This window comes from Leiobunum rupestre, chromosome 6, assembly GCF_980474605.1.
Source record: "Leiobunum rupestre chromosome 6, qqLeiRupe1.1.hap1, whole genome shotgun sequence".
Classification (NCBI taxonomy): Eukaryota; Metazoa; Arthropoda; class Arachnida; order Opiliones; family Sclerosomatidae; genus Leiobunum; species Leiobunum rupestre.
Window position 1 is genome coordinate 34,030,260 of NC_143389.1, and position 18,050 is coordinate 34,048,309.

General features: G+C 38.1%; 2 protein-coding genes across 6 annotated transcripts; one reads left to right on the forward strand and one right to left on the reverse strand.

Moving 5' to 3' along the window:
- The first annotated feature begins 1,146 nt into the window (after positions 1-1,146).
- On the forward strand, positions 1,147-8,266 carry Mcm3 (minichromosome maintenance 3). Its single transcript, XM_090179922.1, has 15 exons — positions 1,147-1,303; positions 1,372-1,484; positions 1,911-2,119; positions 2,183-2,552; positions 2,886-2,991; positions 3,052-3,185; positions 3,251-3,405; positions 3,473-3,681; positions 3,743-3,832; positions 3,910-3,994; positions 4,057-4,180; positions 4,252-4,402; positions 4,463-4,781; positions 4,839-4,956; positions 7,954-8,266. The coding sequence occupies exons 1-15, from the start codon at positions 1,235-1,237 to the stop codon at positions 8,153-8,155; spliced, it is 2,454 nt and encodes an 817-aa protein (XP_090036048.1). The 5' UTR covers positions 1,147-1,234; the 3' UTR covers positions 8,156-8,266.
- capt (adenylyl cyclase-associated protein 1) lies at positions 8,249-12,086 on the reverse strand. 5 transcript variants are annotated; one of them, XM_090179925.1, is made up of 11 exons: positions 11,775-12,086; positions 11,599-11,652; positions 10,910-10,983; positions 10,610-10,845; positions 10,453-10,542; positions 10,307-10,392; positions 10,137-10,242; positions 9,764-10,078; positions 9,493-9,699; positions 9,281-9,424; positions 8,250-8,587 (listed from the first exon to the last, which is right to left on the reverse strand). In XM_090179925.1, the coding sequence occupies exons 3-11, from the start codon at positions 10,917-10,919 to the stop codon at positions 8,507-8,509; spliced, it is 1,275 nt and encodes a 424-aa protein (XP_090036051.1). In that variant the 5' UTR covers positions 10,920-10,983; positions 11,599-11,652; positions 11,775-12,086; the 3' UTR covers positions 8,250-8,506. The 5 variants fall into 5 exon arrangements, with proteins under 5 accessions (XP_090036049.1, XP_090036051.1, XP_090036052.1 ...); XM_090179923.1 differs by lacking the exons at positions 11,599-11,652; positions 11,775-12,086 and adding an exon at positions 11,248-11,473 and having other exon boundaries at positions 8,249-8,587; positions 10,910-11,044; XM_090179926.1 differs by lacking the exon at positions 11,775-12,086 and having other exon boundaries at positions 11,599-11,658.
- Between the last annotated feature and the right edge of the window lie 5,964 nt (positions 12,087-18,050).

Here is an 18,050-nt window from a genome sequence, read left to right on the forward strand (position 1 = left end):
GGAGTTCTTTGGACAATGGAGAAAGAAACTACGATACCTCTAGCACGGGCCGATTGTTCGAAGTGCGGCACGAAAATCCGCTAGAGGCGGCAGGCGTTCAGCCTGGTTCGTAGGCTTTTAGCGACTCATATTTTAAGACAGTCATTACGGAATTTTTATAAAGTTATAGTTGTTTCATTCATTAAAAGGTGGCGACACTCTACTAGGCATAAAGGTGTATTGGGCCGCTGTTCGCGCCTGCTTTTCTTCTCCAGGATAGTAGTTTCTTCCTCCATGTTTGGACAAGTCTAGTAATATTAGGTTAATGGTTGAGAATCACGTTGAAAGCAGTTTAGGGTAACATGGGTAACATTATACCAATTATTATTTTTAAAAAGGATGGCGACTTCTAATAACGGTAAGTTTTCATTTTGGAATTGGTATTGAAACTCTTTCTTAAAACAAATTAATATTTACAGTTTAATTATTGTCTGAAGAATCTGATTCTGTAGAGATATTTTATTCTAAGACTCGCATTCCTATTTTAAAAATTTAAATTTGTAATTTTTTAAATATGTGCAATAAATTTTGCAATACTTTATAATAAGTACAACGTAGATAGTTCAAATTTCAATATTTACACTATTTTATTTTTGAATTTCGCGCGGCTAACGCTAAAATTGGCCGTGTGAGAATTGCAATAATTTATCCCAAGAATCAATAATTTTTAAGCAAGAATACAATAATTCCGTTTTTAAAGTCTGGCAACGCTGCGCAAAACCAAAAATAATATAAAAAATAAAATAAAATAAAGGGAGAGATGAAAACCTGGTTTAAGGACAATTTTGGCGCCGGGAGTAGTGGCTCACTCCTGTAATCCCAGGCGTCCGGGAGGCAGAGTTTGTGGATGGCCGTGTGAGGCCTACCACCAATCCCCCAACGGGTGGTCGGAATACTTCCGCCACGGGTGTCCCCACCCCTGTCCCCACGTATCCCCCCGTTGGCGTGGCCGTTACACATATCTCGCCCTGATTAATCAGTTATTGTGTGCTGGTGTCTAAGGCCTTGGGTCGACACCGATGTGTGGATGTCAAAAAAAAAAAGGACAATTTTGGCGGGAAACACCTAACAGTTCTCTTTGTTTGCGTTTTCAGGATTTTAGTTGTCTAATCCATGGTGGGCTTCAGTGGCAGGGGTTTATTTGCGTTTTCATTATTTTAATTTTAATAGTTTTGGTTAATTAACCTTTATTGAAATGGCTAATGAGATTGATGATGAGACGAGAAATATTCAAAGAGAATATTTGGATTTCTTGGATGATGATGTAAATCGATATTTTGATTTTTGAAAATGGCCTTTGAAAAGCAAAGATTTTTGTTTGGAAATTTCTAGGGTGACCAAGGTATATATAGTGAGCTGGTTAAAGCTATGATCACAAATAAGAGATATCGGCTAATAGTCAACATCAATGATTTGAGAAAGAAAAATCCTAAGCGAGCCAATTCGTAAGTTATATTTGCGTGTTTTGAAGCTGAAGTTCCTGATTGATGTTTCTTTATTACTTTTCACCTTGTATTGTTCTTATTATATGCGTTGCTTTTGTGCGTGTCTAAATTTTTTTGAAGGTGCCACATGATTCTCAATTTGGCTTAAATAAATAGATTATTCTAAATATTTAGTGAAAACAGAGAGGTACATGCATAGAATAAACAACATGAGGGGCTAACGACTTAAGAAATCTGGTGTATAAGAAGCAAGAAATTCTAATAATTATAAAAAATATTTAAGAAATTGTGGAAAAACTCTAGAAATAATTCCTAATTATTGGGAAATATTCAGAAATCAGTTAATTTTTTAAAAAAAGTGGCTAGCCCCTTGAAACAACATTACAATACTACAATGAAAAATAGTAATCAATCTCATTCCTTTAGCCTTCTAAATGGAGCATTTACGGAACTTATGGCATTTCAACGTGCTTTGAAAGAATTTGTTTCTGCGGCTGATGCATCATTTTCTAAAGAATATGATGAGTTTTTCATTGGTTTTGAAGGAAGCTTTGGAAATAAACATGTCACACCTAGATCTTTAACTTCTAGATACTTGGGAAACTTGGTTTGCCTGGAAGGAATAGTCACAAAATGTACTTAAAAATATCCTTTACCTTTTTTAGAAGAGAATCATCTTAATTTGTTTCCTCCAATAGGTTCTCTGGTGAGACCAAAAGTAGTTCGTAGTGTTCATTACTGCCCTCAAACTTCCAAAACTATGGAGAGAAGATACACAGATTTGACTTCTTTGGATGCATTTCCATCATCAGCAGTTTATCCTACTAAAGACGAAGATGGCAATCTGCTAGAGACAGAGTATGGCTTGAGTACTTACAAGGATCACCAAACTTACACAATTCAAGAAATGCCTGAAAAAGCTCCACCTGGTCAACTTCCGCGAAGTATTGATGTTGTTGTTGACAATGATTTGGTTGATCAAAGCAAGCCAGGGGACCGTGTTCAAGTCATTGGAATGTACCGATGTTTACCAAGCAAGCAAGGTGGCTTTACCAGTGGAACATTTAGGTATGCCTAAGTCATACAGGGTTCGTACAGAACCTGGATTAGACAGGGATCTGTAAAATGGAGAAAAAATGTGAGGGATAAGTCAGGGATTTAAATAATTTCGTAGAAAGTCAGGAATTTTAGTTAGTCAAGCAAAGCACACCTTAACAAAGAATTTTTGACTTAAAATAATAAAACAAATGTCCAAAAATTTAACCAAAAAGGTCAGGAATATTGGCAAAAGTTGGTCAGGGATAACCTGGAAAAGTCTGGGATTTTAGATCAGATATTTTCGTACGAACCCTGTCATATGTCAATTCCACATTTTTACCGTGATTTCTTTTATAATTCTAGAACCATTCTACTTGCAAACCACGTAAAACTTTTGAGCAAGGAATTGGCTCCCAAAATCTTTGCGGAGGATGTTTCAAAATGCAAAAAATTTGTCAAATCTAAAGGGGTTAGAATTGATTTTCTTTAATTTTTCTTAGTCTTATTATTGATATAATTGTTTTTATAGAATGAAGTGTTTGATATGTTAGCGAAATCATTGGCTCCGTCAATTCATGGTCATGATTTCATTAAGAAAGCACTATTGTGTATGCTTCTTGGTGGAGTTGAGAAAGTTTTGCCCAATGGAACCCGACTAAGAGGGTAAAATTTCTTTATCCAACTAATTTTCCTTTGTTAAATTACAACCCTGTTTATTTCTATTATAGGGATATTAATATTTTATTAATTGGAGATCCTTCAGTAGCCAAATCTCAATTACTACGTTACGTTCTTCAATCTGCACCTAGGGCCATTCCAACTACTGGTCGTGGGTCATCTGGTGTGGGTTTGACTGCAGCTGTTACCACTGATCACGAAAGTGGTATGTTAACCTATTTTGTAAGGGAAAAACAGTTGCATTAGATTTATTTTTTCCTTATTTTTTACAGGGGAAAGACGCTTAGAAGCTGGTGCTATGGTATTGGCTGATAGAGGAGTTGTTTGCATTGATGAGTTTGACAAAATGTCAGACATTGATAGAACAGCCATTCACGAGGTTATGGAACAGGGCAGGGTTTCTATTTCTAAGGCTGGAATCCATGCAAAATTAAATGCTAGGTGTAGTGTCTTGGCTGCTGCTAATCCGGTTTTTGGAAGGGTATTTGTAAATTTTTTATTTACATAGTCTATTTTCTTTTTCAATTTCTTCGTTTTTTCAGTATGATCAGTATAAAACACCCATGGAGAATATTGGGCTTCAAGATTCTCTATTGTCACGTTTTGATTTGTTGTTCATAGTGCTGGACAGAGTCGGTATTCCTTTCATTTCTATGGAGTGGCTTATTTGATGCTTTCTAATGTAGATTTATTTCATAAAAACAATTAGATGGATCCTGATAACGATAGAGAAATTGCCGATCATGTTGTGAGAATGCACCGTTATAGAAATACCAATGAGCAGGATGGAGATCGTAAGAAACTTAAGAAATTTTAATAAAGTGGCCTTTTATCTACAAATTTTTTCTTTTTATAGCATTGCCAGTTGAATCTTCAGCCGAATTCTTGGCCACAAATGCTTTGGAGACTGAAGAAGAAGAAGCTGATATTCCAATTTATGAAAAGCACGATCCATTATTGCACGGACCCAGAAACAAGAAGTATGTAAAGGGGGAAAAAAGTATTAAATTTTTCAAAGGTTATTTATGGCTGGTTGTTGTCTGGTGTACAGAGACAAAATTATTAGCCTGCAATTCATGAAAAAATATATCCACATTGCAAAAGTTATAAAACCTACTTTAACCCAAGACGCTTGCACCTCTATTGCTGAGGAGTATTCCCGTTTGAGAGCCATGGAATCGGAGCAAACTGAACTGGCCCGCGTAAGTTTATTGAATTACACTTCAAAGGTTAAGTAAGTTTAAAGCCTTTTTTTCCTTTAGACTCAACCTGTTACTGCCAGAGCGCTGGAAACATTGATTCGATTAGCTACGGCTCATGCCAAAGCTAGATTATCCAGGACTATCGAAAATATCGATGCTCATGCAGCTATTGAACTGGTTCAGTTTGCCTATTTCAAGAAAGTGATGGAAAAACCAAAAAGAAAAAAGAAGCGTACCGATGACAATGAAGATAGCCAGGATGAAGAAGAAGAGGTTGATGATGAAATAACCATTAAAAAAAAGAGGAAGATGGAACCCAAGCAACCGAGGAAACAGCCTGGTGATGAAGGTTATGATCCTTATGACTACCCTTCTGAAGGTAAGGCTGCTGAAACCAGAAACAAGTTCAATTACTTAAGTTTTTATTATGATTTAGATGAAGAAAATGAACAGCCGGTAAAGAAAACAAAATTAGCCAAAATCAAACCCAAGGAAATTGAAAAAGCAAAGGCAATGGAAGTTGATGATGACCAGCTAATAATCTCTGATGAAAGGTCAGTAAGAATTTTTTGGGGCATCAGGATTTTGATGGGCATGAAACCAATGAGAGATCAGTATTGCATGCTGATATTGGAATTTTTCAAATTTACCTCTAAATTACTGACTTTAATTTGGTTATTAAATAAATATTTATTTAATTTATTTCATCATTACCTAAAAAACCAAGCACTACTTATGGGCGGAAATCCAATGTCACCAGTAAAAAAAATAACTAATGATGAGCTGAAACTGATATGACGTCAGTATTGGTTATTTATATCAGTATTTTACCAATTAATCGGTTAGCGTCTAAAATACCCAAGGGGGTCATAATAATGAGGGAAGAGGTTGGTGTACATAGCACGCAAGTTTTTAGTGAGATTCCCCATTTTTGTTAAATGTTCGCTAAGCAGCAAGGGATGAGAAATCAACAAAAACCAGGAAGTCCAGTCTTAATGGCACTTTTCCAAATACCACAAGTTGCGGCAAGGATCGGTGCCCAAGGGAGTTTTTAGACCCTTGTTCGATCTTTTTAGGGCTCTGAATCTATTTGAGGCTCTGCCATTTAGAAGACCCTTGGCTGCTCAGTGCCAGCCCTAGGGTGGTGCAAACGGTGCGACTGTACTGGGTGCCAAAAAAAGATTAGGATCAATAACCTGTAACCCCAAGACTGAAACGTCTGACCTCGCGCTGTCAAGAGACGTGGGTATTCAGAGATCTCGCACCACCTGAAAAACTTGCAAGAGCCGCTGTGCCAAGCTGAACATTTTTAAACCCTCAACCTCGGCCGAGGCAGATTTTGGACCCTTGTTCAATTACATCCTGGAGTCCCGAATGTATCGCATTAAGTACTCTGACTATCTTTTCCGATAAAGCTTGCCTCCACAAAGAACGGATAAATAGTAGCCGAGGCAGGTTAAGTGTATATGTCGCGCATTTTCTACGGCGCCACACCGAGGATAGGAGTCGGTGGCGCACTGTCGAAACTGATATAACACGGAGTTGTAGGGAAGCCTGCTCAAAGCGAGCAGTGTGTCTTCATTCATGATGCCTGCTAAGCCAGGCAACGGCTTGGCATCGTGTAAAGAACACGGGTTAGGTAACGACTACCATGACCTAGTCCAAACCAATGTGTCCACAAGCACCCTTAAGCTCCACAAATGTAGGAAGAAGAAAGATATGCATACGAGCTTGATGTGGAAGAGGATTAACAGCTATGAGTCAACCTACTGTCTCATTGTCCGTGACACCCAAATGAGCCGGACACCACAGGAAGGTGATTGGGCTTTCACATATGTTGTGGATAATCATAACCACAGGATCCTTCTACCAAGCACAAAGTTGGATGAGGGCACTCTTGGAGTTCGAACAAACCACTCATGCGTAAGAGAGGGCCAACTGTATGGCAAATAGCTCAACGCGATTGATGGGATGGTCCAAAACAACCAGGGACGCTGCACCAACTTTATAATTAAACCGATTTTTTTTAAAACTAGGCAGATGGTGCCACCATGTTGTCAGAATTTATAGCCCGCTGTACCGGTAAAATCAAGAAACCACACCAGCGGAGGCCTATCATCAGAATGCCCTACACCAGCGTCCACAAGCCCGGACAGGTGACAAAACCAGCATGGGTAGCAGAACCCCACTACTGATGGTCGCACCCTCGACTCAAGCCGCTCAACCCAGCAGAAGGTGCAACAATGGGACGACCAGCCCGCCACTTCGCACACAGCAGTGGGATAGAGAACGGATGCTCTAGCAACTCCGGCCGACACCCCACCTACAAAGCAGGGAGCCAAGCCCTTTGGAGAGAGCGCCTAAAGGGGAACAGCAGGCACGCAGCAGCCCGCATAACCCGGCACAGCTGGCACCGGAGATCCCGGTGTGATCCAAAAGGCCGGGAGATGGGTCCGCCGCGCCCTCATACGGAGGCCCGTAGCCCGACAGCAGGCAACCCAATCCGCCGAGGCGGCCAGTTTGCCCGGCCCCTCTCCATTAGCCTGGGCCGAAGCCCAGTATCCAGCCCACACCCGACCGAAGTCGGAGGTTGGAGATAGGACCCTTTGGACGGAGCTAACATCTCCCAGTGCGCCACCGCCCTTACGGGTTACAAGAGCCGGACCCCGACTCCCCGGTACAGCCACCAGTTATTGCACACCCCAACCCCTTGAGGGCCAGATGGTGCCACCAACCAGGACCTTTTTGACTTTCCTAATATGGGTACCACAGGTAACAATTTCCCAAATCTCCAACATCTGTTAAATTATGACATCAGCCAACACTAAAAATTACCAAGAAATCAATGTAATGAAAAGATCAAAGGATAAAAATTTTAAATAAAAACAATTAGTTTCAATTTAAAATAATAACTTGGAATAATCCACAAAGAGAAAGTATCCCATTGATGACAAATTAATAAAGACGTGAAAGAGGAGTGGCCCCAGACCAACCCCTTGCCAAAATTGCTCCAGCCGTCTCTGGCTCCTGCCTAAGCTCACTAGAGACAAGGCACAAAATATCCACAAAATGGAGGAAATCAAGAAGATTGGGATAGAGTGGGAAGCCTTGTAGTAGTCTAAAAATAACATATCATTCAGCCAACTGGACCATAAGTTGGTAAATTTGTCCGGCAAACAAAAAAGATTAGACAAAGCCATGCTGGGAAGCAGATAAAAAATGAATAGAAGCTAAATGATTGGTAATTTGCTTGTGGGCAAGGTGTTCACCAAGCTTAAGCTTTGATTTAAGTTCGTTATGGGCCTAAAAGTGGTTGGGTATGAATTAAAGCCTGCCTTATGAATGGGATTAATATTGGCCTCCTCCCACGAGGGGGAAGCTTATATTCAAATAAAAATAGGAAATAAGGCAAAGGATTTAAGTAAAAATGATTACCGAATCATCTGGTTAAAATAAAAATATCAATTTTACTTGATTATTTAAACAGAGGGTGGATAAATGGCGTTTTTGTGGTACCTAAAAACATTTAATTTTAAGTGTTTTTTTTTTAGAATGAAAAAATTTCGAACATTATTGGGCAATGTTTTTAAAGCCGAACATGCTCAATCTCTCCTGATGAAGCAAGTTGTAGATTACTTTACGGAGAAAGAAAAAATGGATCCATTCACTCCAGAAGAAATTCAGTTAGCTCTGGAAAAAATGACTGACGCCAATCAAGTAATGGTAGCTGATCAGCATATTTTCCTCATTTAAAAAATTTTATAACCATGTGTTACTGAATTATTGTAAGTATTATTGAAATTGTTATTTTATACCTAATTAAAAAAAGACTAATTTTATAGCAAGATTTTACTTTATTCTTCACTTAATTGAACCTTTATTTCTTTAATATTATTTAAAATTTGAGACACTAGAAAGTGCCAAGCACAAAGACAAAATTGTTAATAATTAGCGCTTGCTATTTAAAATTACACAGCAAATACAAAAGAAATTATACCCAATTAATTTAACTTCACACCCTTTTTTCATTGCAATTATTAGTTATAATTCATTCATTCTAATTGTAGCAAAAAATGTTTTCAAGCTGAAGGGGCCATCTTTTTTTTAAGCCTGTTCTACTGGAATTGTAATCAATTTCTTTCCAACCACAGTAGTCTTAAATTGCTCGGGTACAGGATGTTCCACCTAATACATAAAAGAAAAAAATTAACAACGTTGCATTCTGTATGTATTCAGTTTCGTTGTTAGTGTTTCGCAGATCTAAATAAAACAATTCTAAGCTAAGTTTTAATGCTCAAAACTAAGGGTGTGCGAGTCCTGTTTTTTGAAATTCGAGTCGAGTTTTGAGTCTTAGAAACTTGGACTCGCGAGTCCTCGAGTCCAAATATTAAGGACTTGATCGAGTCCTCGAGTCCTAAAGAATTAGGTTTAAAGCTTTCGAGTCCAATACGAGTCCGGAATGTTTTTAACGAGTCCAATTCGAGTCCTAATTTTTATTGAGTTCAATTCGAGTCCTAAGTTATCGTGGCCAATTCGTCTGAAATTTATTTGCCACTGTTTAAATAATCTTGCCCAATAATAATGGACTCTCCAAGTAATAATGGACTCGTTGAGTAATATTAGACTCGCCGGGTAATTTTCAAATTATCTATTTACTCGAGTCCACTTCGAGTAATTAAGTACCCTTTTCGTGGGAATCGGGTACCCATGCGAGTAATAAAATTACGTATTCCGAGTCCGAGTACTCGGACCCGATAATGAGTACTCGCAATTTTCGAGTACTCGCACACCACTACTCAAAACCTTGTTAAACTTAGCTTAAATACTAAAGTGCAGCAAACCCCTCTTTCCACCGAGTTTGAATACTCAAAAACTTACAAAGTCTCCATTAGCTTGAGGAACTGAAATATTAATTTCTGAAGCTTTGGCAGTCACGACTTCACAGTTCAAAGAGTTTTTACTCAAAAAAATCTGTACTCCATCCGTTTTATCAATGTTTATGGTTGGCACTTTCCCCATTGACTGAAAGTATTATTTTTGGTATAATTAACAGTAAATTTAAAGTAATGAGGTCGAAGAGGTTTTGTTACCTGAGCTTGCATACTTTGACAATTAATGAATTCAACACACGCTACGATGTCATCAAACACCACAGCAGTTTTTTTACAATTGTCTAATACGATTGAATTTAATTTCCCTTTGACCACCAAGAGGCAATCAACACATTGATAGACATGCACCGATTGATTCATTTCAACATTGGAAACTTCCAAATTTTTGTTCCCGTTGTGATATTCCTGCAATGAAAACACGCATACATAAGTTACAGAAATATATTGTCTCTGTATATATTTCAATTACAATGAGCCATTTTTTTCCTTCCAATTCAAATTTAGGTGGTCTCGCTGCTACAACCGTTTTCTGGAATGGCTTGGGTGTCGTTGGTGGTGGTTTGGAAGGTACAGAACCTACCGCTCTTAAATTTGGATTCTTGTGCGTTTGCTGGGAAGAATCGACTTTACGTAAACCTGTGGTGACTGATTCTCCCTGATTAATTTGACGAAAGAGGGCTGCCCTTGCATCATCAGCCTCGGTGTTTGAAGCAAATAACTCCATTGGTGGTGGAGGGGGGGGAGGTGGTGGTCCGCCAGGCCCTCCAGCAGGAGACGACACACCCTTTTCAGTGTGTATGAAAATTAGTCGATCAATTTTTTAAAGTTGGAAGAAGGCTTACTTTAGGATTCCATGTTAGACCTGTGGTATGTTGTTGTTTTATGTATAATTGTAATTCGGTTAACAAACTGATCCAAGATCTGGCCCAATCACAGTGAACTTTATCTCTGTGTATTAATAAATAACATCGCAGATATGACCAGTTTGGTTTATGGGATATAGCCTACTTACTTTTCTTTGTATTCAACTAATACTCTGTTGGTATAAAACTGTCCTGATTCAATCATATCTTTAACGTACGGAGCCGGTGTTGGAGACTTTAAAGTCGATGTCATTTAGGATTCAACATAAGGGATAATTAAGATCTTAAAACTTACTACAGCAACCCATCCTAGAGCCGGGATTGCCTCGCTAATCGCAGATAAATGATTGATCAGTTTACTAGCTCTGTTCTTCTCGCGGAAACCCTTTAAATTAAGGGAAAAAATCACTTAAAATTTGTATTTTTGTAAATATGTTTTAAAGATTATATACTTGTATTTCCTGAATACTATCTGATATTGGTTTTAATATTTCTTGCAATTTATTTTGAGCAGGTGCCTGGCTTTTAGAAGCCATGATCAAGATATTTCGTTGGGCAGCAAATCCCTTAAATACCAATTCCGCTTGGGTCTTAAGGTCCCCGCCTATTTGGTTACTTAATTGAAAAAATAACTGAAGGTGACTGGCCAACACATCATCATAAGCCAACACAAACTTTGCTAAGGGTTCTGGAAAAGCGAATGACAAGCGTCATTTGATGGTTAGGATGAATTTAGAAGAAAGAGGTCCAACCTGAACTCATTTCTTCAGCTGCTCCAGTTGTAATATCCGCAAATTTCTCTAATCTGACAGCAACACGTTCAAGTCTGTTTACAAGATTAGCAAATTCAGTTACCGACATTCCACTTTTAGTTTTGAATTGTTAGTCTGTTTAGTAGCAAAAAGCCTGAGTTAAAGATTAGATCCAATGACAAATTTTCAAAATTAACATTGCATTATATATAAAGACCCCAGATTAACGAAAACTTCCCATATACGAAAAAGCGTAGAAAAGAAATAAAGTGACAAGACAAAAAGCGTTTTTAGGCCTTTGCAACTTGAAAACTACAAAATATAACTTTTATATTTACTAGGCCTTTTAAAAAGTTGATTACGAAGAACAGTTGAAGTTAAATTGAATTTATGAATGATTTAATGTTAGTTTTAATTAAAATACTCTTCAATCCGACTATTTTACGCAACATCCAAAACGCCGGCGATTGTTAAGACCGGTACTCTGGTAGAGACTAGAGACACCCCTACCATAAAAAATTCAGTGCGATAAAGCCTAAGCCTGGTGGCACCTCGACATTCGACTCGCCCCACCCCACCCCCACTAAAACTTGAAGTCAGCTATCCAATTGGTCTAAGGTCCGTGTATCAAACTTTAAAAGGAATGCCGACAATCCTTATTGGTTTCTTAAAAAGAATAAGTGGCCTACCTCCATTTTTATTTAGCAAAGTTGAATAGCGTTGCGATGTATTTATTTATTAATCTAAAAGAAAATAAATTATTCTAGTTTAGGTCCAAAATTCTTTGAAAAACAAATTATTGGGTGGGGCGCCGAAAAATGAAAACATTTCTCAATTTGGACAAGATAAAAAATTTAATAAGAACCTTATCGAAAATATTACCACCGTACGGGCAATTTGGACGATGACTCGTACGTGAATGACGTAAAACCAAAGAAGCGAAAAATGTTTGGCTTCCTTAGACTAGCACCCACCCCTCTTTAATCATTTCTGTTTCCGACACGATATTTTTCCAGTAGATCTCTTTCCTTACGAAGATTCTCTTGACGTTTCTGCTCCCGTTGAATTACTAATAATGGCTCAAAGCCGGTCTCAATCGCGTATTTACTGTTTTTGCCGTTATTTACATTTTCTCCCCCTTTATCGGTTTTTCCTGGTTCCAAGGGATTTACTTCGGTTAATTCTGCTTCTTGTTTCTCCTCTTGTTTTTCGTCTATAAAGTTATTTACTGAATATTTATGATTTGAATCTTCATTGGTACAGCATGCGCAAAAAAATTGCATCGGTTCCCCCTTTTTGTATCGAGCTACAATTTTTTTTTCACGGTCTAATATTTTCGCTCAGTAATTATATCTTATATCCTCAATATGTATAATTTCGCGGTAGATGAACCGAACTTGTGTAGTCGAATAGCTCTTCCTTAGTTTTCTTGCCAGGATCTTTCAGGTCCAAAAATAAATTCATCCCCATCATCTCTCCAAAAGAAAACATTTGTCTCCCACGTCTCTCTTCCACCCTTAAAATAGGAAAGTTCAAAAACACCACGCGGAACAAAGCGTTTTCCTTCGTTCTAAATATCCGCGTTCCAAATAATTCAATATATAAAACCTGAAGCTTATAAAATAATATTAATTAATATTAATAGATGGAAGTTATTCATGAAAATTATTCCGCTGGACGATAAAAAATAAAGCCCGCACAATGTTTTCTTTTTCACAAATCATAGTTAAGATAGTTTGCTTCTGTAAAAATTAAATATATTAAGTATTTCGCCCGACTTCGGACCACGCTAATTTTCTTTCTTAACGTTTTTTTTGGAACGAATGACTTTAACAAAAAAATTAACATTGTAAGATGGATACTTCTCTCGTAAGAAGTGTAATATTTGGAAAAATATGTGTGTACATAATTCGCCTGCCAACTGTAACTACTACTTTTGATAATATAATATATTTAAAAATAAATTATAGAATTTGTAGAAAATAGCTTTTGCGTTTAATTTTTGGTTCGACGAAACTAAAGGATATTTAATTTTTTTTTGCAGATGGCGCTAAGACTCTCCTTTTTCCAATGAGGTAGAATAAATAGAGATCCAAACAAATCTGGCATTCGCGGGACACGTTTTATTTGAGCATGGATTTGAATCTGAGATTTACAAGGTTCCTAGAAAAAAGCTACGCTTACTATTGGGAGATTTAGGATTAAGTTTCTATAAGCTGACACTCTTGCAAAAAAAAGTTAAGGTTTAGTTTTAAAGCAACACGATAGATGGCGCCAGCACGATTTGATTAATTTCATTTCCTAGGCCAAACCATTGAATTGGGAATAATACTGCTAGAATTACAATTACGATTTCGGTTGCCATGGTTACGCTGGACCTGATCTGATAAGACTGTACGAAATTCATCTTTATAATGGACGCTTCAATAAAAGATACTCGGTTTTTACTCCCCTATCCAAATTCATCTGGGAAGGAACTATTTCCGGTCGGTCGTTTAAAGCTTGGTTAAAGGTTAGAATGGCTAGCCAAAAAGTCATAATTAAGCCAATTGGAGATGCGTTTTTGCCCTCATAAGAATTTTACGTCAGATAAGAAATGCGTCGACTAATGTTAATTTTCGATAATATATTTTAAGGTAAAATATATAATGTTACCATATGTTACTAAAACTAAATATAAGAAGATAATATTATTATTATTATCATCTTCTTATGGTATAAATAATTAAAATTATACGGAATATTTTTATATTACCGGGCAATTTTAAGGCTTCTTATGGAGGCAGAGTTAATTAATTTCGTATAAAATTATATTTCGGAAAAAGATGAAAACTAATTCCTTTAGAACTAAACGTATTACTTTTGCAGTACGGTATGCAACAAGTGTTTCCTTTTAATCAGGTAACTTTTTGGCATGTTAAGGCTTAGCAAAAATGAGTCCTGGCTGTCGGAAATATTACTTCTTGGCAATTTCTAGGAAGATGTTTTATTTAAGCGCCTATTAGGCGGTAATGCCATTTATATTTTGTAAAATAAATAATTATTAGCTAACTCACCGTAACTTGAGTTAAAAACGATCGTGTTGACAGAATAAATTTATTTTTAACTTCAAAGGTTTGTTTGTTACGAGTAATCATACATTTCAATTTCGCATCAGATTGGCGAAAAAATTCAATTGCAATATAGTTGCCACCACTAGAGACAGATGCCGCCACGGTAGAACGATAAAGTTGATAAAGTCTCCTTATTGAACGAAATTTGTCCCACGCCAGACAGATTTAGTTGTACCTCTATTTTTTCCCAACTCAATGGGCCAAACCAGGCTTGTGAGTTGTCGTATTTTGCAAAGCGATAATAGTTACGGCGGAAATGCCAGATGTCATTTTTGACAACTTTTCACCTATTTTCTGCTTTCATTGCTTCCATTCTTGTCTCTTTTCCTTTACAATATTAATTGTTGTTGAAACCCTCTGGATTGTCGGGGTAATGCCACAAGTGATATTTGACGTCTTTTAGTTTTTCCCAAATGGTATCGAAAATTGCAACCGCCGTAACTAGGAAATGAAAGGAAATAAAAAAGTATAAAAAATTGCCTATGGTTTCATTTTTTCTATCGTTTACACGTTTCTAGAAAATTTAAGATAAATGCAAAAACTCCCTTTGTCGAAGACTTTTGTAACAGACTGTACTCCTGTAATCCCAAGCGTCTGGGAGGCAGAGTTTGTGGATGGCCGTGTGAGGAAGACCACCAATCCCCCAACGGGTGGTCGGAATACTTCCGCCACGGGTGTCCCCACCCCTGTCCCCAAGGTAGTTTGTTTGTCAGGCGTTGTTTGTCAGACTTTTCAACACTTGCCTCAGTATGGGATACTTCCCAAGCTTTGGAAGGTTGCTAGTTAGTCTTTCTTTATAAAGAAGGCAGAGACAGGCAGGACGCAAAGGCCTACAGGTCAATCTCGCTTCTTCCGGTGGTAGGGAAGGTGCTTGATAAGCTGTTGTCAAGAAGGTTGTATTACTTTCTACACAGCAACAAATTGCTTAGTGATAAGCAATTTGGGTTTAGACATAGTCGATCCACGACTCACTGTCTTACCAATATGGTGAACCAAATCAGGGATAACAAAGCAAATAATTGTCACACCAGTCTGATATCTTTAGATATCAAGGGTGCTTTTGACAATGTGTGGATTCCAGGAATCCTACACGGTTTAAGGAACTTTAAGTGTCCGAAGAACATATATGAGACATATGTTAACTATCTGAAGGATAGAGTTGCAGTGGTGAGGGCAGGTAGAACCTGTGTACGGAGAGTATTGACCCGCGGCTGCCCTCAGGGTTCATGCAGTGGACCTCTGCTATTCAATGTGGTTATGGATAGCGCACTGAGGATTGAGTATCCAGAGGATTATCTAATCCAAGCCTTCGCGGATGACTTGCAGTCATTATTTTGGGGCACGTCCAGGCGTGCTCTCGAAACCACGGGTAAGGTGATCGTGGATAAATTGACTAAGTGGAGCCAAGTCTATAAGCGGAGTTTTTCCATTAAAAAGTCGGCGGCTATCACCTTCGCCGCAAAATCCATAATGAAAAGGCTCCCAATCTATAAGATGGGAGCCGTCAACATTGCAAACGTTGACAAGTTGAAAGTTGTCGGTGTCACCATCGACAGCAAGCTTTCCTTTCTTCCTCATCTCGAGGAAGTAAGTGTCCGGGTGACGAAGCTGGTGCAAGGCATTGCTTGTTTTGCAAAGGTTGAGTGGGGCCTCGACCATAAAGCGTTAAGGACTATCTACAATGGGTGTATTGTGAGAGTAGTGGCTTACGCTTGCGGTGCTTGGTGGAAGAGCACGCAAAATAGTGTGATGGTGAGGAAGTTGAGCTCAATACAAAGAATTGCGGCCCTTCGTATTACTTGTGCTTACCGGACTGTCTCGAGTGATGCGCTGCGGGTCCTTGCTGGTATTCAACCGTTGGACCTGGTGGTGAGTCAGGAAGCTGCTGTGTTCAGATCCTTTTCTTTTAGAGAAGACAGCAAGCACGGTGGTAACTACCTCTACCCAGGCGACCCATGGGAGGACCACCCAGGGGTCAGAAGCATTATAAACATCACAGAGCAACTACCCAATGGCAATGGGATAGAGGTGTTTACTGACGGTTTGTTGTCCGGTCGGGGTGCCGGAGTGGCATTTGCTGTGTACAGAGATGGTGTGGAAGTGTACAACGAGGTCACTCGCATTAATGGTAAGGTGGATGCGTTTTCTCTTGAGCTCTTAGCAATACATGAGGGTATTTGCTGGTTAAGGACGCATGGTCAACGTCCTGGTGATGGTGCAACGGTTTTTACAGATTGTCTTTTTGCTATAAACGCAATAAGCAATCATAAAAACAATGATGGTTTATGCCATGATATCCGTAAGGTGTTAAAACGGATGGAGACTCAAGTCTACTTTACTTGGATAAAGTCGCACACTGGGTGTGCAGGGAACGAAAGTCAGCAACTGATCTTCCAGAGTAGAAGGAGATGAAGCCAACTAAGTTGGTGATTAAAAGGTGGTTCAATGAGGTGACGACTCAAAGGTGGCAGGAGTCGTGGGATGAGAGTGAGAAAGGAAAGGTAACTAAGAAGTACTTTCCTAAGGTCAATGGTAGCTTCAACACGCAAATCCTAAGTGGACACGGTAAGTTCCCACTTTACATGTTCAACTTGGGTCATATTGCATCGCCCAAATGCATATGCGGTGCTCTGGAAGCAGACTCAGAGCACAATGTTCGTAATTGTCCGAAAACGAACCATTTGTTAAGGAGACCAATCCGCGAGAATGGACTCCATAATCTGGATAACGAAACGATCAACGATCTTGAACACGTAATGCGTTATATCGTTGTGAATTTTGACGAACTCACGAGTGAGTCGTGAGTAGGAGATGCAGGTATACGGGTATATACTGTTGTGTGTACGTGTTTTAGGAAGCATTTCCTATTTTTGTATAGAGATATTTCACTTGTATAGGGGTCTACGTCATCAATGCTTTTTCGTATTGAGAAACCCGCTCAAAATGGCGAACATTACACTGCCAAAGCAAGGGAAAGCAGACGACGTGAAATATCTCTATACAGGTCGACGGCTCGGCCAGGACCATAGAAATAGAAATTAGACTAGAAGCACGATTGGATTTTGCGGGGACGTACCAGCTAGAAGGCTGCCATCAGAGTGGAATCGCGATAGTCGCGCCATCTCATAGAAACAATTTAAACTAAATAAGTAAATATGGTCACGTGGAATAACATAAAACAGATCGTAGGCAACGTATTAAAAACTTTTTTTATTTATCTGACATTATATTAAGTTATTTTAACAGCTTTAGGAAAATCATAAAAATCTCAAAAATCTACTATATCTACCGTGTCTCCCTTTAAGTCACACGTTAACTTTGCGCAATCATTGTAAGTCTGAAATACCACAAATCATCACAGTTTAACTAAAATTTAATTATTTCAGTGTGGTTTAAAATATGCCTACATGAGATTCCAAAATCTTGGTTTCATTGTCTTTTAAACTATCATCAGTATTAGTCAAGTCAAATTGAATGGTTTCCGGTAGTTTACTTTTTCCGTAAGTTTTCTGAAATAACCTCTGATGAATATGGAAACTAAATAACAATGACTAAAATCAATAAATTGGCATACTCTAGAAGATGTAAATATGCTTTGTTCTGGAATAGATATTTTTGGGAGCTCTTTCAAATTCTTGTTTTAATAAAGAAATTATTCATATTTCAGTTAGTTTTTTATTTCAGAATGTATAGCGTAATTATTACTTGTGTAGGTACAGCATTTGCTTTCAAATGGTGCCTTCCATTTTGAAAGTAAATTTCATCCGACATAAAATGTTTACTACACACAAAGTCATGTGAAGTAATTGAAGATGGAGTCCAATTTTCGCGATTTACCGCTAAAACCCATTTTCCTAGTAATTCAGCATTTCTCAGAGGAAATCTTAGTGTTAAAAAAATCTCTTATTCCGAGATTATTATAAAATATTTACTATAATATTACATACCTTATGAAATGATAATTTTATTTATTTCCCAGATCTCTCTTTACAATGTGAAAAAGCGCAGTTTTTAACCATTTTTGTTTG

Bases quoted from the DNA above. Each gene is read 5' to 3' on its own strand.
- Mcm3 (XM_090179922.1), top strand. From the start codon at position 1,235: ATGGCTAATGAGATTGATGATGAGACGAGAAATATTCAAAGAGAATAT. The intron at 3,833-3,909 runs GTCGGTATTCCT...AAAAACAATTAG, and splicing joins TGTTCATAGTGCTGGACAGA to ATGGATCCTGATAACGATAG. The intron at 4,181-4,251 runs GTATGTAAAGGG...TCTGGTGTACAG, and splicing joins CACGGACCCAGAAACAAGAA to AGACAAAATTATTAGCCTGC.
- capt (XM_090179923.1), bottom strand. From the start codon at position 11,018: ATGTCGGTAACTGAATTTGCTAATCTTGTAAACAGACTTGAACGTGTT. The intron at 10,846-10,909 runs GTTGGACCTCTT...TCGCTTTTCCAG, and splicing joins AGCTGAAGAAATGAGTTCAG to AACCCTTAGCAAAGTTTGTG. The intron at 9,425-9,492 runs GTAACAAAACCT...TAATACTTTCAG, and splicing joins GTCAAAGTATGCAAGCTCAG to TCAATGGGGAAAGTGCCAAC.